This window comes from Alosa alosa, chromosome 22 (genome assembly GCF_017589495.1).
Source record: "Alosa alosa isolate M-15738 ecotype Scorff River chromosome 22, AALO_Geno_1.1, whole genome shotgun sequence".
Lineage (NCBI taxonomy): Eukaryota > Metazoa > Chordata > Actinopteri > Clupeiformes > Clupeidae > Alosa > Alosa alosa.
In genome coordinates this window covers 1,883,562-1,910,557 of record NC_063210.1, presented here as the reverse complement: position 1 = coordinate 1,910,557, position 26,996 = coordinate 1,883,562, and the positions used below count along the sequence as shown (strand labels likewise).

Genomic DNA, 26,996 nt, shown 5'->3' with positions numbered 1-26,996 from the left:
TCCATTTGAGGACTGCAGAGGACAGTCTTACGATAATGGCACCAACATGAAAGGCAAAAGCAAAGCCGCCCAAGCCAGACTCCAGGAAATTAATCAAAGAGCTCTATTTGTTCCATGTGTTGCTCACACTTTGAGCGGGTTTTGGCTGATGCTGCTTAAGATTCTATTGATGTCAAAGTCAAAGTCAAAGTCAAAGTCAAAGTCAGCTTTATTGTCAATTTCTTCACATGTTCCAGACATACAAAGAGATCGAAATTACGTTTCTCACTATCCCACGGTGAAGACTAGACATATTTTACCAATTTAGGTCCACAGACAAACATAACATTCAAGTAAAACAAAAAAAAAGTAAGTAAATAAGTAAATAAGAGGGCACATATAATAATGAAAAAATAAGAGCAGCAAAATTTGGTTGAAATTGTGCATAGACAGTCAATAAAATACTAGTGCAAAGTCAGGCCAATAAAAGGCTTGGGTAGTTCTGTTTGACCTAAGTAAGAAAGAAAGTGGCATAGTGGTGCAAGTTATGTAAGAGCAGCAGAAGTGTTGTGTTTTCAGGACAACAACACCAAGTTGTAAAGTGTACAAGTGTGCAAGTGGAGTAGTGCAGGCGGCCATTTTGGGTCCAATGTCCAGGATGTTATGTAGCTGAGGGTGGAGGGGGGAGAGGAGGGAGAGAGTTCAGCATCCTTACAGCTTGGTGTATGAAGCTGTTGGTGAGTCTGGTAGTGCGGGAGCGCAGGCTTCTGTACCTCTTCCCAGAGGGCAGTAGATCAAACAGATTGTGAGCGGGTGACTTGCATCACTCACAATTGTGGTCGCTTTATGGGTGAGGTGGGTGGTGTAAATGTCCTTCAGGGAGGGGAGTGAAGCACCAATAATCCTTCCAGCTGTGTTCACTATGCGCTGCAGGGCTTTCCTGTTGTATTCATGTCACAGGTTACTTGGTGTCTTACACAAATGCACCTTGCTCTCAGACTCAACACAGTATGATAGGGCAAACACATGACATGACAATCACTTTGGAGACAAGGTGAGAGAGTAAAGAGTTAAATGAAGAGTGTTGAGCCACCACGGTATCAGGCAGCGAGATCAGGCAGCAGTAACAGAGGCGAGGTGAGGGATCAAGCCAAAGACCGTGTGAAAGAAAATCCAATTGTTTCACTAACTTAAGTATTTACCTCAAAGCAGTACAAATAACCCAAAAGACATTCAGGTTTCTTATACTATGAAGCAGGAGACATGATTCCACCTATCACTGGCCTTTTATCAAGAACATTATTTATAGAACAATAATAAAAAAAAAAACATCAAGGGCACAATCTGCACATAATCTGCACATAAATCAAGAAAGGACAGGGTGGTATTCATAGTTGAGGCGTACCGATGGGAGAGGCAGGCTAGCTAAGGGAGGTAGCTCATACACATCCAGATACAATGGTAAAGGGTCAAAACCAGTGATTTAGATATATGCTAATTCTGCCGTACAGTACGCCATGGCTTGCACCTGCTACTTGGACCCAGGGAACACCACCTGTAGCTGTATTATGAAAGATGATTGCATGCATATGTCAAAATACCAAAAGCACTCTTACTCTTCAGACTACCAACACACATTAGACAAACGTTTACTATACTCATAAACCAAAGAGAGGTTTATATTTCACAGGAATTCTCTAAAAAGGGTTAGAATGAAGTATTGAGAAATAGGATGGAACTGAAATCTATTGGCTTCTATGAAGTAAGAATGTCACATTTGTAAGTGAGTATTGTGTCTTCCATGACCATTAGACAGCTCATGAGCTCTCACTGCCTGCAATCTGCTCCAGCTGTTCCATTCTGTTTTGAGTGTATTCCATAGCTATCGGTGATCTGGCCATCTTGCCATTCTAGCCACTGCATCCTTCAAAATAATTTTATTAATATCCTTATGTGCATTACTGGTAATAATCACATGTATTTAAGAAGGGTCCCTCGAAATGTTTACATCATATGACACTATTAAATAAAAAAATAACACACAAGAAATGTCTTGAGAATGTCTCAATTCCCACCCCAAAATAAAAAATGATGTATAAAACACCAGAAGAGGGGTTGTTGCAAATATTATACATAAGTGCCAGAAAAGTCTGCTGCTATAATACTTCTCTGCATGATTATCCCATTGTTAAGCCTCTATGCCTATTTCTTTGGAACATAGGAATGCATTGGTTGCTCTTTATATTGTATGTCCTATTGCCTAATAAAGAAGAAAATGCAGCCAGATAGTTTAACAAAAAAACATTTTTGACCCTTGGCAACCATTATATCCACATTGTGGTGTGTGGCTACACTATTCCAGTACTGTAATCCATCTGATCATGAAAAAGAGTACTCCAAGCTGCTCTACAAACAAGAGCAGTAAGATAGGCTTCTATCATGTTCTTGCATAGTTCCCTCTGATCCCCCTTTTCCTCCAGCCCACTCTTTCTTTTTGTCCCTCTCTCGTTTCTTCCCACCCTCCTTTCCCCTCCCACATTAGACTTGCAAGAGCTGCAGCCTGTCAAATCCCTTCCTTAACACAACAGCGATTGTTGCCTGTAGAACAGTTTCCCAAACCCAGCTGTTAGTGAGAGTAGCTTGTAGTTGACAGGATGTTAGTAAATTCCTCAGCAAATGTTCATTTTTTATAGGTATCTATTACACAGAGACCCTTTCATCAAGACTTAATTGGAGAGTTTTTATACTGAATGGAAAATACTTGCTATCTACAATGCAGAATCATATCTAAGGCTGTCCTGTACCTTTATTCTGGCAAATCCATGTTGAAGATAGAAGACAACACAAATTCAAAAGGAAGATTTTTTTGCAGCATTTGGATTCTGGAGCTCAAGATGCCTTTTATCACTGACTGTGCTGGATATGCAATACCTACTCTATAGATGAACTTCTGAGGGATTATAGAAATGATAGTGAGCATTTCATTCTCATTCATTCTGTAAATGCCCCAGTCCGTGGGTATAAAATCAAGGTAGGATATTTTCCTCTCTAACAAGCCGCTGCTGCCTTCTTTTATAACCTATCCTTCTCTATCAGACCAGAGGAGGCAACACCATTAGATTCAGGTAGTAAATTCTCTCAAGTTTGATGAGTGAAGATGAGTGAATTCTCATCAAGTTTGTCCACATTGTTGAAAAACTTTCACCTTTAATCTAAGTGTGCTGTCTTTTGGCTAAGACAACATGTTATGAAAAATTGCATTAATACTAAAACAGCCCTTTATAGACCTGAGAAAAGTGATTCAGTCTCATTACTTCTACCTGCCCTTCATCATTTTCCTCTGCCGTGTGTAATTTGGGGAAAGCATGAAATCAATACCCAAAAGCCCAAACCAAAAACCACAGGGCATTGCATGCCTAAATGATGTGCCTTTCTTTTAAAGGTGAATATTTTACTGTTCACAATGATGGCTTGTTTGTGCTGCCTGTGTAAGGGCCTTGTAAGATCAAACTAGCACATTTATTTGTGAGACTCACTTGTTTGCAGTATCAATTAAAAACAAATTGTGCATAAGAAATGAAACTATTTGAAATGTCCATAACAGGCCAACTGGTGTGTTTCCTTTTTAGACCATACTGAGCAAAATGTAAATAATAATATAAAAAATATATCCAGCATCAGGTTGTGTCACTATTTCAAGTGGTGTAATGTAGTATGTGTGAATGAGCTTCTACAGCTACAGTAAGCTTCGCATTGTCCATAACAAGCCCTTTGATGTTTGTATCAGAGCAGTGTCCATACATGTGAAATAACAGTCAACTACGGCCTCTTTGAGCTTAAAATCTTAAAATTCATCCTGATTTCAAATATGTGCACACTGTCAACATGTAAACACAATTAATCAATGACATGTCACATAAGTTTTCGTTCACTTTTTAAAACATATGAAGGAACTTGTGCCAATTCTCAGATGTGCGCAAGAGTATTTAAGATTTGAAGATTTCTGATAACATCAGGCACAGAAATTTGTCTTGCTTCCTTTGTTGTAAAGGAAACATATGTAGAATTATTAAATGTTTGCAGATGAGTTGATAATTAATGAGTTGATTGAATGAGTTGATGTTTACAATAACAATAACTCCTTCAATATCTGCCAGAAAATAGATTTTCGTTCTATTTGTGTGATAATGGCATCAGATGAATTGTCAGGATTAATACCACTGCAGTACCTTAAGGTTTGATGATTGGACTGATGGACAGTATTGTCCACTTATGTCCAATCACAACTTTCTTCATTGTTATGTGCAGACAACACACAGCTTTACATGACCTTTGGACAGGAAGACACTCAAATCTCAGCATATATTTCTACACACTTATTGTGTAACAGTGACTACCCATTTCATGCATGCCCTATTTTGTCCATTCTCTTTTTTGGCAAATATTCAGAGAAATTGCATCTGTTTTCTATTTCAACTGTATTATATACTGCCTTGGAAAATGTGGGCAAGGTACTTTACCTCCCTAAAGGACATTAGACATCATTATTATTCAGAATAAAATACAAATGTAATGTCTAATGTATTTGGCCCAAGTCATCCTGACTATCTATCTCTTCCTGATTGTTGATTACTAATACAAACTACTTCTTTGGTTTGCTGTGTTAATTGTTGGTTTCTCATTTGTATATTTCTGCACAGACATGTCCACTGTTTCCATTGAACCTATGGTGGGGCTGGCAGAGCCACTTCCTAATACTACTGACCCACCTCTGAATACTTCATCCCAGGATTCAGCAGCAACCTTCACCATAGGCACTGTCCTCTCCTTCATGTGTCTAGTTGGTGTGTCAGGTAACATCTATACCCTGGTGGTTATGTGCCATTCGATGCGCTCAGCAGCTTCAATGTACATCTACATCATCAACCTTGCGCTGGCAGATCTACTCTACCTGCTTACCATCCCTTTCGTGGTGTGTACACACTTTCTGCAGGGGTGGTATTTTGGGGATGTAGGCTGCCGGATCCTCATAAGTATGGATTTCCTCACTATGCATGCAAGCATCTTCACCTTGACTGTCATGAGCACCGAGCGTTACTTTGCTGTGCTCAAGCCCTTTGACACAGTCAAACGTTCCAAGAGTTACCGCAAGGCTATTGCAATGCTTGTGTGGGTTGCCTCTCTTGTACTCACCCTACCAATGATAATTGGAATCGAGCTCAAGGCAGTAGGCAACAAACACATGTGTCAGCCCACATTGGATGAACTCTCCTACAAGATCTATATCTCCTTCCTGTTTTGCACCAGCATAGTGGCTCCCGGGATGATTATTGGCTACCTGTACATTCGACTTGCTCGCACATACTGGATCTCCCAGACAGAGACCTTCAAGCAGACCAAGAAGCTCCCCAATCAGAAGGTGCTCTATCTAATCTTCACCATTGTCTTGCTCTTCTGGGCTTGCTTCCTTCCCTTCTGGATCTGGCAGCTTCTGGGCCAGTTCTACCAAACCATGAGACTTTCAACCAAAATCAAGCGCATCATCAATTATCTGACCACCTGCCTGACATATAGCAACAGCTGCATCAACCCTTTCCTTTACACATTGCTCACCAAGAACTATAAAGACTATCTGCATAAGCGTCAGAGGACCTGGACCACAGGTAGCTACTTCAGCCGGCGGAACCGCTTCCAGCGATCCCCTCGCCGCTCCCTGTCCTCCAGCAGTCAACAGTGCACAGAAAATTTTGTGCTATCACATACCTCACGCACCAACAACAGCAGTTTGTAAGGTAGGTTCTACCATTTGGGTATTCACCACAGAAAACAACAGCAATAACATGATGCACTAACACAGCAATAACATGATGTCATACCCACTACACTAATGCAATTGATGTTTATGTACAAAGTCCGGTATACCATAATGTAAGGTATAATTTAAATAATAAGCCCAATCAAAAACAATATTTTTAGAATTAGTTGGTATGGGGGAATAAACCTCTACTTTTTTAGATTTGACAACTCAGTATGCACATGAACAGTGATGAATAGCGATGGCTGCATATTCCAGAGTAAAGAGATACAGGTTCAACCAGAAGACCGGTCATGCCATATGCTGAGAACATTTTACTTTTCATCTTTTCCTCTGTATTAGCGGAAGATAATCAGTGAAGATAGTAGTTGGAGTAATTTGAATAGTTGGAAGCAAGAAGCAGGGTATAGGGGGGATTGGGAAAGGGCAAACTAGTATGGAAGAGAAATAAATGCATAGTTCACTGAACCAAATGATAAGAAATATTGAAATATATGCACTTTGAATGTATTAAATGCACTGGTAGAGAAGTTTGTAATTTCCACTGAGATTTGCCATATGAGGCCTTTCACTAGGTTAGTAACAAAGCAAAATGTAAACAGCTATCCTTTAAATGATGTGCATGAGCCCAGCTGGGAGAGTGCCATGTAGCCCTTTGTTTCCCAATTTGTGTTGTGAATTAATATGTTTCTCCTTTGTAAGCAGAACAGACTCACAAAGTCCTACAGCAGTCATTTGTCAAAGCATTTTACACAGATAAGATGACATATCATAACAGTCGGAATCATAAGTAGCCTTCTGTGGATTAGGATTGTTTTTCTGTTTGACGGTCCCATTTTAGAAAGAGGTTGGTTACTGCCAAAATCAATCATCATATGGTATTTTCGTAAGCTTAGTGTTTTTAAGCAATAAATCAGTATTACAACTGATAAAATACTAAGTAACAATATTGAATTAATCAAGGATGGAATAATATTTGATGGTTTTTTGCATGTCTGTATCACATATTTTCATCCAATTTATAGGTTCACAATTTTGCATATGACAGCCAGCATAATGTGTAAAGTGTGTTAAAACCATTAACAGCCATTCAAACCACCTTCCTTGTCCTGTTGGCAGAGTACACAGACTAATCAGTCCTCCCACGCAACCTCACTGTTTTTGCAGTCTTCTCTCTTCACCCTTTCTACTCGCTTTCATTGCTTTTTTTTAGAATGAGATTTTAGCAAATGATAACTCAGTCAGAGAGAGGGAAAAGCATGACTGACACAGAAAAAAGCCAGAGCAAATCAATAAGAAAATCATTTAAAAAGTGAGGGGGGAAAAGTGATTTTTCATTATACAACCTGAAGGGTTTAACTGCTCATTGATTGCCTCAAACTGATCTAATTAACTGGAGAAAAACACTTCACAAAGTAGCTGACTTGATGAAGGGTGGGTATTATTCTCTTTCATTTTCAGCTCCTCAGAAAGGGTACATTTTTCTAAATGTTTCAGATAGTAATATGATTTATTAACCTTGCGTTGCCTGCATGTAATAGATAATAGATTATTATATAATTGTGGTTATTATTATTAGGATTATTATTAATAATAATATTAATATTAGTATTATTATATCTAGCAGATGCTTTACAACACATTGTTTATCATCATAATTATTATGGTTTTAAATTATATTTAAAAAAAAAAAAAAAAAGGCAACAGCTTGTAAATAATTAGTTGTGAGCGTCTGATATTATGGCGCACCACCAGACACAATCAAGTTAGGCATTTCCACAGCTATTATTAGGTTTCAAAAACAACTTATCACCTGTCCTTTCCACTGAAAGTTCCACAGGAAACAGGTCAGCAGAACTCAATGCTCTCCTCCCAGGCTTGTGTCGGTGTGTGTGTGTGTGTGTGTATTAGTCTGTGTATTGTGTGATGCCAACAGAGGACATATTTGCTCCTGTATTTCTAAATATAGATTTAGAACAAATGTAATTTTGTTTTAGAACCAAGCTAACACATAAACACACAGATACACACATATAGAGAGAACTATACCTTATAAAATGTTTTGCACCAAATTGTCTTATGAATTATGTTTCCTGTATTGCATAAATCTGAAAAGGGAGGAAATCTCGATGTTAAAGGAGAGTGACATATTTCCTGGAAACAGGATTTAGTTAATCTAAATAAACTAATACAGTCGGCGTGACTCTAAAATAAATAGAAAGACTAAACAAAAGAAAGAAAATTCAGGCTTTGAAGAAGAAATCCAACTCCAACATCTTTTTTCAAGACCCAGAATATTTCCCACAAATGCCATTAGCTGTGCAAGTGAGGGTAAGAGTCAGAACTAAATTTAGTCGTCAGGATTGGAATTACTGTCTCCTCACTTACCTCTGCAGTTACTATTAAGAGTTCATTTAGAGAAACAGATAAGCAATTTCAATGAATGTTCATAAATCATTTTTTAATTATGACTTAAGCCTACAGGTAATTTCAATCAAACCAGAGGTGTATTACATATTTATTTTTACTTAATAAAAACACATGAAAAGCACAATAAAATAGCATGATTTTTATTTGTGAAAATTGAGATATGTGTGCAAATTAACTGTTTGTTTATTTATTTAGGGTGGTGACACACACACACTCTACATCTTTCATCTTACATGTAGTTTGTTTATTTTGTTCTTGTTGTTATTTATTGTGTTTTGTATGAATATCTGCTTATTTCTTTACATTTGTACCGTAAACTCCAAATAATAGCCCAGGCTTTTATTTTCCCAAATTGCCAAACTGCACCGGCTAGTATTAGAGACAGGCGTCTATATGAGACAGGTCTTTAATTCCCTTTACACAAAACTTTTCCTCTGCAAAGATGGAAAATATTATCAAATTAATTATTTCAAACACACTGAATGTCTACCCATATGACTAGGCTATCCGATGACAATTACGGATCATCATTCATTTAGTGTTAGATGTTGTTCATTGAGTGAGATAAGATCCAAATAGCGGGGATAGCCAGAACATGAAACATGTTTTGATCAAACTTAATTTACAAAAAAGATCGTATCACACTGAAAGCTCATATTTTGTCACTAGCAACCTATATCTGTCCTCTGTCAAATACAGTTGCATTTTCAGCCTTGACCAAAACCGTTCAGGAATTATTTATGCAAAAGTGGAACGTGCGTAATGTTTTATTCTCCCTCCTTTTCAGCACGAATGAAACAGCATGAGAGAGCATGAACCATATTGTTTCTCCCGTATTTTATTTGGCAAATTTGACAACAGTCAGATTACATTTCAAATCATCCTACTTCTTTCTCTTTATCGCCATGGCGGCACACATTTAGAATAAAGAAAAACATTTGTGAACCCTTTTGTTTTGTTGCCAGCATAAAAACAAGCTACCATAGGCCTATCCGCAAATTTGAAACAAAAGGGATGAATTGAACGAAAAAACGAAATTGAACAAAAAAAGTTATACAATTTGGAACTCTAGTTTTTCCACACCGCAGTCTTTTAATGCTATCTAATCATAACGTTAGCATGTGAGTCTGCACCATACTGGCTTAAACAGACAATCTGACGGGTTTTAGAAGATTAAATACAACCCAAAACTAAAAAACAGACCAGGCCTCTATTTGAGACCGGCCTTTAACCCAAACCTGTAGCCACACCATGCGTTTAAACGAGACAGGCGTCTATTTAGGGCAGCCGTGGCCTACTGCTTAGCGCTTCGGACTTGTAACCGGAGGGTTGCCGGTTTGAACCCTGACCAGTAGGCATGGCTGAAGTGCCCTTGAGCTAGGCACCTAACCCCTCACTGCTCCCCGAGCGCCGCTGTTGTTGCAGGCAGCTCACTGCGCCGCGATTAGTGTGTGCTTCACCTCACTGTGCTAGCCTGGGAATACCCATATGAACTTTCGGACAAATTTGGGATTTGCTCTGCTAGTTATGCCCCTGCTGGAAGTCGTAAGTGAATGAACTTTTCCAAACCCACTCCCAATTGTACAATTGTGAAGATCTGGGCGTTACCAGGGTAGTATTATGCAGGCAATCTGAAAAGGGAGGAAATATCGATGAGGAGAGTGACATATTTCCTGGAAACAGGATTTAGTTAAATTCACCTTGTTTGGATGGTTTTCATATCTTACATCCTGTTGATGGGTCATTCTGAAGTCCAAATTCAGCTCATGTCCTTGATATACTGCTTTAACCTAAAACAGGTTCCAGTCCTCTTACTGACAAAGCTGGCAAAGAACATGATCTCATTCATGCTCCAAACAGTGCCATAGATACCCTAGATACGGTCACGACTTGCAATCCAAAAGGTTACCCTACTGTTCATCGAGCTCCACTGGCAAATCAAATCACTAATGCATTCATCTGCTGTGTGTCTTGGAGTTCTTTACGACAATAACATTCAAACGACTGATTAAAAATCCCAAGGACATTCATCCAAGCACATCAGCACAGTCTTTGCATTGCGTTGCCAGAGATTTGTTGCTTAGATCTCACCACTAGGCAGATCACAAGCTAGACATCTTGACAGTGTGCTCTCAAAATAACAGTGAAATATTTCACAGTTCACTTTCAACCTTGTTTTTTCATTGACACGCCTACGGTGCGCAAGTTCATTTGCTATCTAGACCTCTTTATTTAGACAACATGTGGGCATGGCAGGATAATGATAACTTTGTTGGCCACAAACTATCAAAGAAAGTTCCGTTTCGCCTGGCACGGTGATGTGTCAAGTATAAGATAGGGCCCTGAGTGTTTGGAATCAGGTCTACTATTGAGGAGAGCTTGATATTGATTTTTCATGGGGCTCAAACCGGCAGTCAATGATGATGTACTAGATTGTTTGTTCACAGATCTTGAAGCAAAGCCATCTTACAGTAAACCACTCTCAGCTATCTCCAGCCCATTTCTGATGAATTGGCCCTATAATCTCTCGCTTTCAGTACTTTCCAGTGCTAGTGGACAGCATGATCAATTTCAGCACCTCAAATAGGTTTTTGAAAACTGTGTTTACAGTGACTTCCCCTCAGACTCCTCCCCACTGCCTGGATCAGGCCAACCCAGGCCCAAGGGCCCAGGCACTGTTTTACTTATTCCTCACATCTAGCAGCACACACTGAACCAGAGTCCAGCCAGCTCCTGCATTGACAACATTGCTATTCCTTTCCTTCATATGTTGCCTAAAGGGCTTTTCAGATGGGAAGCGGTCTCCGTTCTCTGCCCTGCACTCTCCCACTTCGTCTGTCATCTGAAAGACAACTCAAAACTGAAGTGCCCCACCGCCACCTCAAAAGCTTGGAGGCAGGCTGGCGTGTTCTCAATTTGTGCACGCAAGCATCACGAATGTCGGGACTGCGCCCGCCCGCTGTACCGCCACTCAAATCGTACCCGCCCACCATACCGCCACTCAAATAGTACCTGTCCAGCGTATCACCACTCAAATCGTACCCACCTGCCGTACCGCCACTCAAATTGTACCCACCTGCCGTACCGCCACTCAAATTGTACCCGCCCGCCGTATCACCACTCAAATCGTACCGGCCAATCATACCGCCACTCAAATCATACCTGTCCGCCGTATCACCACTCAAATCGTACCCACCTGCCGTACCGCCACTCAAATTGTACCAATTGTACCCACCTGCCGTGCCGCCACTCAAATTGTACCCACCTGCCGTGCCGCCACTCAAATTGTACCCACCTGCCGTGCCGCCACTCAAATTGTACCCACCTGCCGTGCCGCCACTCAAATTGTACCCACCTGCCGTGCCGCCACTCAAATTGTACCCACCTGCCGTGCCGCCACTCAAATTGTACCCACCTGCCGTGCCGCCACTCAAATTGTACCCACCTGCCGTGCCGCCACTCAAATTGTACCCACCTGCCGTGCCGCCACTCAAATTGTACCCACCTGCCGTGCCGCCACTCAAATTGTACCCACCTGCCGTGCCGCCACTCAAATTGTACCCACCTGCCGTGCCGCCACTCAAATTGTACCCACCTGCCGTGCCGCCACTCAAATTGTACCCACCTGCCGTGCCGCCACTCAAATTGTACCCACCTGCCGTGCCGCCACTCAAATTGTACCCACCTGCCGTGCCGCCACTCAAATTGTACCCACCTGCCGTGCCGCCACTCAAATTGTACCCACCTGCCGTGCCGCCACTCAAATTGTACCCACCTGCCGTGCCGCCACTCAAATTGTACCCACCTGCCGTGCCGCCACTCAAATTGTACCCACCTGCCGTGCCGCCACTCAAATTGTACCCACCTGCCGTGCCGCCACTCAAATTGTACCCACCTGCCGTGCCGCCACTCAAATTGTACCCACCTGCCGTGCCGCCACTCAAATTGTACCCACCTGCCGTGCCGCCACTCAAATTGTACCCACCTGCCGTGCCGCCACTCAAATTGTACCCACCTGCCGTGCCGCCACTCAAATTGTACCCACCTGCCGTGCCGCCACTCAAATTGTACCCACCTGCCGTGCCGCCACTCAAATTGTACCCACCTGCCGTGCCGCCACTCAAATTGTACCCACCTGCCGTGCCGCCACTCAAATTGTACCCACCTGCCGTGCCGCCACTCAAATTGTACCCACCTGCCGTGCCGCCACTCAAATTGTACCCCCACTCAAATCGTACCCGCCCACCATACCGCCACTCAAATAGTACCTGTCCTGCATTATCACCCACTCAAATACCCACCTGCCGTGCCGCCACTCAAATTGTACCCACCTGCCGTACCGCCACCAAATTGTCCGTATCACCACCAAATCATTACCCGGCCAATCATACACCGCCACTCAAATCATACCTGTCCGCCGTATCACCACTCAAATCGTACCCACCTGCCGTACCGCCACTCAAATTGTACCCGTCCGCCGTACCACCACTTGTATGGCGTTATTTAGCTGACTTAATTATGCAAGCGCATAAATAATGAAAACAAGCGCAGATACAGGAATCGTCAGTGTAAATATAGAAACAGGGGTGAAAAATAATCTTGTGGTGAATAAAACTGTTATCACAAGTGTAACAATTATGATTGAGAGCACAGAAATGACGTTCACATCTGCCACTCACCAGGGCTGTCTCCTGCTTGCTCTCACTTTGAAACTTCTCCTCGCTCTCCGTGTATTTTCCCAACCTGAAACACGTCATGGATTAAGGCTCAACCAGATGATCGACACCCATCATCGATATGGCAAGTTCAAGTGCACCAGGTGCTTCTGCTTCACAAAAACAGGTAGTGCTATTGATGTTTAGTTCAGTTAGGCTATACTATTAATCTGACCCGACTTTGCATTCAAGTAATTTTTCCTCTATAGGAGGTCCGAATTTCCGAATATCCGATGTGGCATGAAGGCGGCATAAGTCAGCTAAATAACGCCATACACTTCTCAAGCAATTTGGCTAAAGAAAATGGTAATCAGTGCACGTTTCCATCCACTGTATTATGCAAATTAAAATGTGGGAATTCTCCTAATGTAGGGAAGAATTGTAAGCTGTGGGTTCAAAACGTGATAAAATATAGGAGTTTAAACCATCAACCTTAGTTGCATGACATCAAAAGCAAATAGTGAGTTAATAAATCTTCCTCTAGCAAATCAAATGTCTATTAGAAAAAGAAGATTTTATGCAAATTTAAAATTTGGGTTTCTGGATTTCTTATTTAAATGGTATAGATACATAGTTATAGATACAAATTGACATAGATACATAGCTTTTTCAAGCTAAACTTCTCCCAAATTGTATTTAGTCTATTACTAATATTGGTATTTTTATTATTATTATTATTGTTATTTAGGCTATATGACTTCACTTCTAAACTGTTAAGTACTAACAAAGTCCTTTTAGGCAAGTCCCTCCACTCGGCGGCCATTTGACAACGCTTTTTGGGCACTCGTTGGGCATCCATTTCGGCAAAAATGCGCGTGAGCAAGGCTTCACGACGCATTGGCGTGACAAACTAGCCCCATGCATTTCTATGGAGTATTTTTTGAGTGCTGTGTCTCCACATTAGAAAGTCTCTGGTACTAATCATTCGTTCAGAATTTTTTTTATCAGTGCATCAATACTGTACTAATTTTTGATTGTGCATTTTTTCCTAAACACTGTGAGGCTATTTCTTAGAAGACTGTATGTTACCATATACAGGGTCAGTTTCTTTGACAGGTCTGATCTGTTGTATGTATAATGGAAATCAGTTAATGTTAAGAGCTGTGAGTGTGTAAACCTCACACCCTTAATCCTGAATAAATGTGCTAATGGCCCCTAACACCCCTGAGGTTTTCCTGCACTGCTTGCATGCCTAATCTCTCTACCTAGAGTGGCAAAGTTGATACAATGCAGGACTCTCACTGTATCTATGAGATGTACTGGAAACGCTTGCTAATAAAACTATCCACCGCACTTTAACTGAATCAAGACAGTTGACTTCATTTATAGCCTTGCTTCTTTCTTTGTTGCACACTTGTAAATACTTTCCCAGTGATCCTGGAAAGAACATAATGTTTCCCACTTAATTCCTGCATCTCCTCGGTTTGTCTCAGCTTGCTCCTCTTACTTAATAATGTGTATTACTCTGATTTCACTTATTGTCATTTCCAATTAAATGGGACTTTAAAACTTTAAAAGTAACATAATTCTAGCTGATAAAAACCATCTCTGACCTGACATCAGTTATTAAATCAATGTATGGTGGATTGAGTGACTGGACCATAAAGGTGGGACATGCCAAGTTGACAGGACTGGTTTTTAAATTCAGACGCTTTGATTACAGGGTTTCCAATTGGCTTTCCCATGGCTCTTTCCTGGTCACGCTTCAGTAGAATAGTTGAAGGTTGACTCTGCCTCTAAACTGGCATACTAGAGACATAGACACGCACACACAACATCCCATGCCTTATTATGGTGTTTAGATAACCACTGATGTTTAGATAACCCAGTACATTGCCTTCCATGAGCTTTCAAATAACACACATGTAATCACTTCAAATAAAAGCATAAAAGCTTAATAAGCTCACAAAAAAAGTTACTTAAGCTCTTTAATGTATATTTTATATAACATAGATGATCCAGTGGGGTTGAAGAGGGAATTTCCTTTTCTAAGACTGTTTTTTTCTATTTTTAAGAAATATTTTTAATTTCTTGCCATTTATATTTGTTCTATTGTGTGACAAAAGCTGTTTCCTGATTCTTCAGTTTCTTTCTTCCTAATGACTTCTCTGTCTCTCTGCTCATCCTATAGGCTATCTTCATTAGTTTTCGTCCCAGTAAACAATCTATTGTGAATGGAAAGGGTGGTCTGGGAAAGCACTATGGTGTGTCCCAGAGGAGCAGGGGAAGTAATTAAAGGGCCATGAAGCATGCGTTGAGCAGCAGACGGGGAAATGGTGTGCTAGGGCAGGGCTCAGGGCACAGCACACAATCCACAGGACGGGGCAAAGTGGGTGGCAGAACCTGTGCCTGCTCCCTGTGCGAAGAGCGTGTGCATCAATTCAGATCCCATGATAGTTGCTGTCTTCTTTAAAGAACATGTGGATTTGTAATCATTTTTAGCCCTCTGAAAATTGTCATCCACATTGCAGTAAACAATTTCTTCTTGGACATAAGGTGACAATTGAGTCCTTGGAGCCAAGCCATTCAGAATGGTGTCAGGGGGAAGCATGCATGAAAGGATTTTCAATGAATTTCACTTGGAGTCAGTGCAAGGAGGCCAGCATGGGGAGACAAGTTCATATCTAACTATTTTACTTAAGTGTTATATAGTTTGGTTTAAATTGAGAGAAATCAACCACTATAAATTCTTTGTGTATTCATGCAATATGACTGAATGTGTTAATGATAAATAAATGATAGTGATGTTATAGCCACGTCCTCTTAGTGCGTTTGAGCTGTTTAATCATTATGGCATGAGTTTCTGAGGGTGTGCGTGCGCATGTGCATGAGTGGTGTTTTTGGGGGAAGTGTGATATCATCCTCAAAAAATCCACTGCAATTTTCACAACAAGAGTTTGGTAATAACACATTGTGTGAGACCATTCCCATAGTAACACTGGGAAGATGACAATCCTGTGGGATTTGGTTAAATTCAGATTTGCTGAGAAGTGATTGCTGTGATAGCTTCAACAAGGTCACTAAATCCCACTTCCTTTCAAATTGCTTCAGATCCTGAGAAATGTTTGCCCACAGACATGACTCATATCCACTCCACAGAACCCTGAGAAATTCAAGTCTCCTTTTCTGATGAATTATCTGCATTTTTTTGCAACATAACTTTGAATGTTTGAAGATGGCATGATCAGGATTTCATGATTATTATATGTGGAAAACAGCATCTTAATTGTATTGTTGAAATATTATACATTTTATATAAAAATGTGATATCAGCAAAAATAATTAATTGTATATTCTGGAGAATATACAGCTTCCCAAAGCATGCCATTAGTTATGTTTTAAATAGAATTTGGTAGCATTCAAGTTGTCTTAAAGGAATCATCTGGTCTAAAACAGCCTATCAACTTTTGGATGATAAAAAAATGTACACCTTTGTGGGGACCAGAGTAGTTTTGAGTAAGACCGGAATATATTTGCAAAGAGCCTTGTGAGCCATTCAACCCTACAGTACATCCCTGGGATCTGGGTCTAATTTGACAGGGTCTCATATGATGGTTGAACAGAAATGTGATACAGATGCTGCCACATGCATCACAGCTTCCCCATTAGCAATTAAACTTCACATATAAAAAGCCAATGCTAAATTAAAATGTAATCCAAAACTTGAAAGAGCTTGATATGCTTACTGATCAAATATTTTCTTATGCACTTTGCAAATTTAAGGAGCAACTTTCAAAACAACTGGGGGACAAAAGCACTAATAAAATAGACTAATACATTCTTTGTGAATGCTTTTAAAATGGAAAATTACAATAATAATGTATTAATAATAAATTGGCAAGATAAATATATATTCAATATATATTTCAATATAGTATATGTGTATACTCCTTCAATGAATATAGTATATGTGTATACTCCTTCAATGTTCAGAACAAGTATTTTCCCAACTTAAGAAGTAGATACAAACCTGATACACAATGTAACCCATAAAACCTGTCTATACGGTTAATTGCAGATTCATTCATTTATTTATTGCAGTTCTATCTTATGTGTGAATAAATGCCCCACCAGTGTTGAGATTTTGTTGTTTTCTTTTCTTTAATCAATGTTCTCTTAGCCTGGGGGAACCCTATGAACTTGTTTGAATTTGCTCTGCAGATCATTCTGGAGACTTCCCCATTGAAGCCGATTTCCAAATTGCAAAAATCCCAGGAGCCATCTTACCTGTTTATCTGGCATGGGGCGGGCTTTATATGATCACAGAGAGAGGAGTAAAATTAGCAGTGTTGTTCAACTCAATCAACTATAAAAATGTAAACAAAGCTTTTTAATTATGTTTCAGAGAATCTGTTTTTTTTGCGTTTTTTTTGACAAATGGATTTTGGACTTTCATTAATCCCATTCTCAGTGACTGAGTTTTGATAGGCAAAAATAAATTAGTTCAGGATCTTAGGTGACACTCATTTTTGCTTCAGAAAGTACATTAGTTAGTACCTATTATAAGCGGTTTCCATTCTTTATAGAGTTTCTATTGCATTTCCAGCAGTTACGCCAGCTGGCTAAGCCCATTTAGCTAATCAAATCTAGAGAAATAGAAGCTTCTGTTCTAAATACTCAAATATGTATGTAGAAAGGTGGCAATTAGTTTATTTCATTTATTTATAGACACTGGCACCTAAAAGAGACAAATACTAAAGAAACCTAGCTTAAAATGCAAAATTCACAAAATGTTCGTATTCAGCAGACCAAAATTATGGGAAATGTAAATCAGGTTTTTAGGCCAAGTATACTTGGGTATACAAGGAATTTGGTCTCTGAATTTTTCCCATTTGTGAATTAGTGAACACACAGAGCACACACTAACCTGGAGCAGTGAGCTGCCTTGCTACAGAATGCTTGGGAAACAGTGAGGGGCACTTCAGCTATGGATGTGGGCATGGGAGAGCAGTGCTCAACCACTTCCCCCACCCACATTTTTCCTACTGGTCGGGGATCGAACCGGCAACCCTTCGGTTACAAAACCTAAGCCCTAACCAGTAGGCCACGGCTGCCTGTTTGCAGTTTTCCTCAAGTTCCCTTTTGTGAAAGTCAAGTTAGCCTAGAATGTTAATTATCTGGGTAACACTCCATAATAAGGTGCCATAATAAATAGCAAACTAGTAATTACCTAACCCTTTGTTAATATTTGTTAATTGTTACTAAAATATCTATTTGGCACAAGTTTTTTCATCATTAATTAAATATTAGTTGTTTGCATAAAATATGGATGTTAATGTTTTATCAAATATATTAACTAATATTGTATTAATATTTGTTTCAATGTGCTTCTGCCTATCCCAATACGAACCACTGCCAATAGGACCCTTACAATAAAGTTTAAGCTTAATAAATATATTAGTAGTATATAGCTATTAGCGTGGGGCACCTTATAACAAAGTTGGTTAAGCTTAATTAATATATTAGTAATATATAACTATCAGTATGGGGGACCCTTATAATAAAGTTGGTTAAGCTTTATTAATATATTAGTAATATATAACTATTAGTCTGATGGTGAAGGGACTGAGACCAAAACTGGCTTATCACATGTATTCCTTTAGGAAAAGTTAAAACAAAACATGCCTTCAGGCACTGGCATACATAACACAGCATCTGCACAAGCAAAATAAAAATAAGTAGTTGAATGGGCTATATTACATGCATCATTCCTATACCATCACTGTCAGCCCTACTAGCAAGGGAATGTTCAGGTGCACAGAACGACAGTTAATAAATATTTTGAGACTCACAGATGTAGACCATACGGAGGTAATGCATAAACATAATGCTAAACTAAATGTACATTCATTTCCTGCTAGAATGAATTGCACTTTCCATACACACTAAACTAAACTACACTAAATGCATGGAAAGTTGCTAGCGGACTTTACAGCTAGTCACATAAGACTCAATGTGTATGAACTTGTGGTCATAATGAAAACATTAATAAACTTTCGCTAAGTTGCTAGAATTGCACCCAAATCCTAACAATACATGTAAAGTAATATAATACAGGTGATATATATCGAAGTTCTCAATTTACACAACATTTTACAGTTACAAAATTAAAACAAAGTAGGGAGTGCTTTGTACAGTCAACCTACCCAATGCAAAGCAAAGATTGTTAAGGCAGAGCTCCGCCTTAACAATCTTTGTGCAAAGCATACCACTTATGATCGGGTACGGCAACAATACAAGGACAAAACGCAGCAGAGCTGCAGTATACCGTTTCTCCAAAGGGGGCTCCAAAACACCAATCTCAATAAAGCTGCTTAATTTACGGCAAAAAAATCCCATACAAACACTAAACTACATTTCTAACTCTGTTACAGCCACCTCCCCTGAATTTCACCAAATTCAAGCAGCAACCAAACAGTACTTACAAAGGCAAAAAGTAGCCTACAGTCAAACACTAGGCAGAGGGTCACCAATTACAGGACAGCCAACCACAAAGGTATCCAATAAGGATGAAGTGGAAGAAGAGGTACGCAAACTCTCACACAACCAACCACTGGCAGTAGGGTGCCTTATACACCCCACAAGACCATAAAACCATAAATTCCATAAATTCTCCATAAAGCTAATCAGAAAAGCTTGGACCACATAACCATGTTACCAAATGTGTGACCTCAACTCTAACTATGTCTAATCATGAAAAACCTGAAACACTGACCTGCAGATAGCCTGCATAGACGGATGTGTGTGAACAATATCTTGTCTTGACATAGTTTGAAGCAGTCTGTCAACTGGCTTGAGAATGCGACCTGTACTATGTATTGCATGTACTAGGATTTTCAGACTGTGAGACATTAGCTACTGTATCAACATTGTTCATTCATGTCATTAGCTTTGTCTGTATATTACTAATCTGTGTAGATATAATATTATAATCTGTCTGTGTATATTACTATATTACTAATATATCAATTAAGCTTAACCAACTTTATTATAAGGGGCCCCACACTGATAGCTATTACTAATATATTAATTAAGCAACCAACTTTATTGTAAGGGTCCTATGAGGAGTGGTTCATAATAAGATAGGCAGAAGCACAGTTTAATTTGGGGGCAGCCGTGGCCTATTGGTTAGCACTTCGGACTTGTAACCGGAGTGTTGCCGGTTCGAACCCCGACCAGTAGGCATGGCTGAAGTGCCCCTGAGCAAGGCACCTAACCCCTCACTGCTCCCCGAGCGCCGCTGTTGTAGCAGGCAGCTCACTGCGCCGGGATTAGTGTGTGCTTCACCTCACTGTGTGTTCACTCTGTGCTGTGTGTGTTTCACTAATTCACGGATTGAGATAAATGCAGAGACCAAATTTCTCTCACGGGAAAAAGAGTATATATATACTTGTTCTGCTCAGAAGGGCGCGCTTGCTTTAGCCTACATAGCCTAGCCTATTTGTTCATGTTCATCGTGGCATTTGCAACAGCACACGTCGAACTTGATTCAAACATTCTTTAGAACACAGCTGATCAACCGTCTGCTTTCACTTTTGAATGAAGTTCCAGTTCTTGCGTAGTGATATAAAATACCTGAAGTAGAAGCACAAACTCCGTTGCCATTGACAGCGGTAATTAATGTTTGCAGCATGAAAATATTTTACCGTAGAACTTTGGGAAAGCCCATTCAAGTCAATGGAGCGTTTTACTTGCCTTGAGAAGAGCCATGTAATAAATAATAATATGTCATTCACTTTTATATTAACCTATAGTTTGTAAATAAACATTTAACATTTCAATTATGTAAGAAATAACTGTTAATTAGTGTCAAAAAGACATTTAGTTAACTATTAACAAATATTATATAAAGTTATCAGACCTCTGAACGTTGGGAAGGCCCATTCAAGTTAATGGAGCATTCTACAGCATTAAGAGCCATGTAATAATTGACATTAACAACTTCTTCTCACATCTCACATCAAAAAATGTAATAAGACTAATGGAAAATGAAATGTGCCGATTTTCTAGGCTGATTTGACATAGAACTATACTCTCATTTTTCTCAAGGACTTTGCCCTTTTCCCATCATTTCAACGAGGCACATAGTAACCCAGGAGTAATTCTATCAACAGATGGTAAACAGATGTTTATCTTAAATGTATGCCCTCTGGAAGTGACTGTTGAACAGCTGCTTAAGTTTGCTTAATAAGACCTCTGAAAGTTGTAGATATGGCGGCTGGCCAGCCAAGACACAACCACTGAAAAGAAAAACAAACTCACACGTCAACATTACCTTTTGTTTTTAATATGGTAGAAATATATATCTTCCCCTGTCTATTACCCTTTCACTCTTCCACCACTCCTCTTATATTTAGGGACACAAACATTCAGGGTCACTTTGAACTTTGTAGAGTAAATTATTCTTGAGATCTCGCAGTATCACATCAGCAAATTAGAATGCAATGAACAAAAATGCAAAATAGTGCTACCTTACTTCTAATTTACTTAACATTTGGCGCATAGCTATATGAGCAATATAGGGTAACCATCTCAGTGGTTGTAATTGCATATTTAGTACAGCGCTCACTTATGGTCGATTTGTCTCATATGTGGTATGTAACTTGTTTCAACCAACAGAGAACTGGTTCTTGAACCGGTTCAGTTCAGAACAATTTTGAACCTTGGTGCTATCTATCTATCTATCTATCTATCTATCTATCTATTTCGCTGACGCTTATCCAAAATGAGTGACTTCAATATTTCAATTGTTACAAGAGCCAATTTCCCCTTGGAGATCAATAAAGTATCTATCTATCTAGGAATCAAACTCACAACTTTTTCTGGCTACTGCATGTTACCCCAGCTCCTTCATCACTACGCTACCACCACCCTCTATTTAGTGGAACAGCTCACATTTCCACCAGTTTTGAGAACAGAACCAAGCATTAGTAATTAAGAGAAGGTGTTGTGTGCATAACTGAACTGGAAAATAACATGGACACTCAGAACCAACTTTTCAGGTTCAGAATTGTTATATTTTTGCTCCAAACTGTTTGACATCTGGAGCATGAACCAGAACGGAGCCGGTTCTCTGTTGAAAAGGCCTACAAGTGGCATAATAAATGAGCTCATGAAGTTTCATGAAGATCGGCCATTTTCAGTGGTTAATATTAGCTACCAAATTGATTGGCCAGTTTTTCAATGGTAGAAATGGAATGGTGACAAAAGCTTTAACATGACAGTAATAACATGCTGAAACAAAGTTAGCCAATAGGGTTTGGGGTGGCAGTTACAGATGGGGAAAATTGTACTGTTGTAACTTGGGACTGAATAAACTATGACACCTAGGGCTAGATTTATCAAGCCGTTTCCACCTGTTTCCAGGCGTTAATTGTTCGCAAAGACTGACGTAACCGATGCGAGCTATTTACAAACAGGCCTATTTACAGAAACGCAAACTGCCTGTTGCAGGAGCTGAAAATGGCAAATTGCGTTTTCCCGAGTCATGCATATGCATTTAGAGGAGGGTCCGGGAAAAGTGGGAGTGTCGTGTTAAAATGTAGAAGGAGAAGCGTAAAATGCGCCTAATTAGGTATTCCCCTGTGTTTACGAAAACTGCCCATGAAAGCGCATGTCTGTTTTGCTGTGAAGTAAGTCAGTCAGTCAGTCAGTCAGTCAGTCACAGACAGACAGACAGACAGACAGACAGACACTTTATTGATCCCGCAAGGGACAACAAAATCGCGATTCAGAGCACCAGTTTTGTGTTGTACTTTATCCAAAGCAACCTTAAATTTCGTTGGGCTTTCGAATGTCTTACTTTCACTTTATAGTTATCCACTTCAACTTGCCTACTTGCTAGATTTGACCAATCTTCCATAGCCTACCACAAGTAGTTTGGATAGAACAACGGCTCTTCATTATCTCCCTGCTTGTTGACATCTTATCATGTATTCAATACATATTGTGTTAATGTATTGGATTAATGTTTCATGATCGCTAAATGTTTGATTCGTTTTAATGTTGTAATCAGCAAACTTCATTAAACTGCACTTGTGATTGAAATATGCCTATCAGTTGTGGATGCTCATAAATTGCGGTAGAGGGCGGAGAAAGGTTAGTTACCAGATGAGCTGCTGGCTTGATAAATACTGCGCACAGTGAGGAAGCACAATGTGTGCTAATATCGAACTTGCAGACGCAGCGCAAACTGCAATAGTGTTAGTAAATCTACCCCTCAGTGTAGCAATCTAGAATACTGCAATTTTGTTCTTTATTTACATGCAAGGTAATCAGACTGGTATGGCTTTGGTTTGACATAGAGACTTAAAGGTTTTGCCAATTTTTACATTACAATATATGTGCATACAGTGAATCAGCAGGCCAAGAAAATAATACTGCTGACTGGTGGTTGCTGGTGGTACTAGCAGTAAGGCTTGTCCCTTTCAATGCAAAGTGCTTTTGGTACGTAGAGAAGTGGTACAGTATATAAATGCAATGTGCTATTGTTGTTGTTGGTAAGGAGAACAAAAAGTATCAAACATGCTGGTAAATAGACATACAGTATGAAATATGCTTATGCCATAAGGGAAGGGAAAATCCTTGATCATTTAGCAGATTTAGATAGCCATCTGATTTCATAACCAAAACATGTTGCTGAGCCTAGAGCTGCACAATTGAGGCAACACCAGATCATAACCTCTGGAGGCTTGTACAGTGGGCACAAAGCATGAGGGGTCCATCGTGCCATGTACTTTTCTTCATACCCTGACATGCCCGGCTCTAGACTATGGTAAATCTGAAGTTATCAGACCATCATGACCTTTTTTCCATTGCACCACAGTCCAATTGTTATGCCCTCTAGCATATGAAAGCCTTCTTTTCAATTATTTTCACAAACAAGTGGTTTTGCTACAGCTGTTTAGTTTCAATTCAATGAGTCTGTGTGACATTGTGTGTGTGGAACGCACCAGTCCTGCATAGTAGCCACTGTAAAAGTCTCTGGAGGCAGTGTTATGATCTGGGTTGCTTCAGTCTTTTCTTCCCTGATGAGATGTTCCAAGATGGCAATACCAGGGTTTATCTATCTCAATCTACCTACCCGAGGAATCATTGAATCATGAATTAGCCATGAATTCAAAACTCAAAAATAAAACAAATGTTCTTGGGTTGCATAAAACTGATGAAACAGTGGTTCACCCCACAGATACATTTTTTGTGGTTCAAGACGTCCGACCTCTGAAAAAATTCTCTCATGTTTTTCTTATGTTTCCTCAAGTTTTTGATATTTTTTTATTTTTAGCGCATTTACAAGCCATTCTTTCATCCATCCCATACAATAATGATACACATTGGTCATTATGGCATCACACCGTGTAACCAAAATGTCCTGTTGCACTCTGCACAGCAAATTATTTCACAGTTTAGAAATTCATACCTTCTGTGATATTACCTTGTAATTACCTGGCAGTATCCATGCAAAGTGTGAATAAACTGAATTTCTGTAATATTAGCTTCCACAAGATATGAATAGTTTGACTTTTATCATACTGCCAACTCATGAAACAATAGGTGTCGAGGACTACCGTAATAGGCAATGGGATGGAGGTATGATGGATAAAGCGACCTCATTCTTGGCTCAGGGTTTGTGACTTAATCAATTCCATACCACACTGAAGCAAGGTCCACCTCAGACAAATGCCTTTTTCTAAGACATGAGAGCCAACAGGGTGGAAAGTTTGCGTGCGTGTGAGTTTAGAGCAGCAGATGCAGACAGCCTACAACTCTTGGTTATAAAACGATTGTTTTTTTTTGCAGGGACCAAGGAGAGACAGACTGCCAAACTCAGAAGTAAAGTTGCATCCCATGCTAAAAGAGGAAAAGTGGTGGACCCGATTCAACGCTCAATAGATGACATATCACCGCGGCCTCATAGATTTCGGGTGCCTCAAAACAGCCAAGCATGCTTAGGAAAGGAAAAGTATTATGAGTACTGTCTTTGCTCTGCCTCCAGTCTTTCACAGAATTGTTACCTTTACAGTTGATTTGTGCACCTGACCTCCTCGTTGATGCTTGGCAGAAGTGTAATACCTCATTAATCTGTATCCACATTTTACTCCATGGTATTTATCTAGTAATGAATGAGCTATCCACACAGAACCAAGCCCCTTTTCTGCATGTTTTCAACCACTGATAAAAGAACAAAAAACAAAATGCATGTTCTTCGTGAGTTTACAAAGAGCTTTTTTTATCATGTCAGTCAAATGTAAAGTTTAAAGGTTTGTGTGCAATGTAAGATATATAATTAAACAACACTCCCAATCTGCCATTATCTTTTGGCTCTGTAGTGCAGCACATTCTTTGCATGTAAAACATGCAGGCAGAGGGTTTCCTTGTGGTCTAATGCTTCTTTTTTTTGAGAATCTGAAAAGTATTTCAGATATGCAGGATTATTATGTGCTGCTCTCACAATTTTCTACATATGGTCAAGGGCAACTAATGTGCTTGTATTTCATTATCTGTGTGACTGTCAATGCATCTTTCATCTTAGAATTACAAGTACCGGTATTCTAGCATTTCATGATGTGAAAATCTGATGACATCAGTGACTGACCCAATTACTAGCTGTTTTGATAGTGTTTTTATTCAAACAAATTTCCTTTCTACTTTGCACCACTGTGTTACACTTGTGACGAGGCTTTAATCCGTCAGCTGTTTTAGTAACTGTCTGTAATAATATACAAAAGATTATCAGGAAAAGCACTCTAATTATATCTAAGATATCATTGTGGTTTGAATAAACCGAAGGTTGCAAGCCTCCCTGCTAGGCATCTTTTTCATCTTTTCCTGCTCTGCATTCCTGACTCCATTCATCAGTGGCACTGCTGTTTAGCTAAACACACGTAATGTAACTCATCAGGGGCCTTTTCATTACACAGACTCTCATCAAATGCGCTTGGAGGCGACATAGATGTAATGTTTTTAGTACAAGGGGGTGCCAGGAGCAGGAATGAGACCTCCTAGATAGACCTAAAGCCTGGTGTGACAGCTGCATTAGTTTGCATCATTTGAACAGTGCGTGCCACACAATTGTCTTTTTATGGGTCTCAAGGATCACCCTTATTAGCACTATGAGTTCATCCATATTGTTCATTGGTATCATAGCGGAACACTATGAAAATCTGAAGGAAATTAGACCAGAATATAACTAAAGTTATGTGAGTGGACACACACACGCACACAGATGGAAAGCCAGATGGACCTGATTACCATACCCTCTGCCCCCTATTGGTTGGGCTATCTGAAAGTGTGTACAGACTGCACATAAGACAAAGATGTGTTGTTTTACATCTTCTGCTTCATTAAATGAAGGGGAGACAAACTCTGTATAAATCAATCAGTCTTCCTTACTTGGGAACTTTATTTGTTTTCATAAAATGCTAAAAGACATACAGTAGTAAGAAATCAGGGAAACACTTTTCCTTTCCAATAAGAAAATTAATTGAAACTTTGGGTCAGTTACCACAGTAAGGAAAAGCACTCTAATACTCTCTAAAACTAACCTGCTCGCCTGCAGGGTTTCTTGAACACACCCCGTTTCTCCATATTTCATCCCTCCTGCTGTACAGCTTTTGGACATGGGGTGTAGTTTTCTCATTTACTGCTAACACTAGCCAAATTAATTTGCATAGCTTACACTCAGAAAGGATTCTGAGATCACAAATAAATGTCATCATTCCCTAGTCAAATGTTAACATTTTGTCTATAGAAAAATAAAGTATATTGTAATCATTTTTTAAATGATGATAATAAAATGAAGATGTTTTCAGTAGCCTAACATGTCACCACTTTTCCTCCTATGGGCTAACATGTTCAATAAATCTACTGCATTCACAAGTGAACAGGAATACTTTTATACATTTCCTGATGATATGGGAAACGACATAGTCTGCAGCTGTGTTACATTTTTGTTTCTGAAAATGTGCTCACAGTGTTCCTAAGCACTAGATTAGAACTTCTAAAATGGGGTAGAGTAGGAAGTGGGGTTACGTTTTTTCCATATCTGAGCTCCAAAA

At 39.6% G+C, this 26,996-nt stretch overlaps 1 protein-coding gene across 1 annotated transcript; it reads left to right on the top strand.

The window, feature by feature from the left end:
* The first annotated feature begins 2,540 nt into the window (after window positions 1-2,540).
* On the top strand, window positions 2,541-25,740 carry LOC125287562 (urotensin-2 receptor). Its single transcript, XM_048233457.1, has 3 exons — window positions 2,541-3,010; window positions 4,680-5,771; window positions 24,739-25,740. The coding sequence occupies exon 2, from the start codon at window positions 4,682-4,684 to the stop codon at window positions 5,768-5,770; it is 1,089 nt and encodes a 362-aa protein (XP_048089414.1). The 5' UTR covers window positions 2,541-3,010; window positions 4,680-4,681; the 3' UTR covers window position 5,771; window positions 24,739-25,740.
* The last annotated feature ends 1,256 nt before the right edge of the window (window positions 25,741-26,996 follow it).

Bases quoted from the DNA above. Each gene is read 5' to 3' on its own strand.
- LOC125287562 (XM_048233457.1), top strand. From the start codon at position 4,682: ATGTCCACTGTTTCCATTGAACCTATGGTGGGGCTGGCAGAGCCACTT.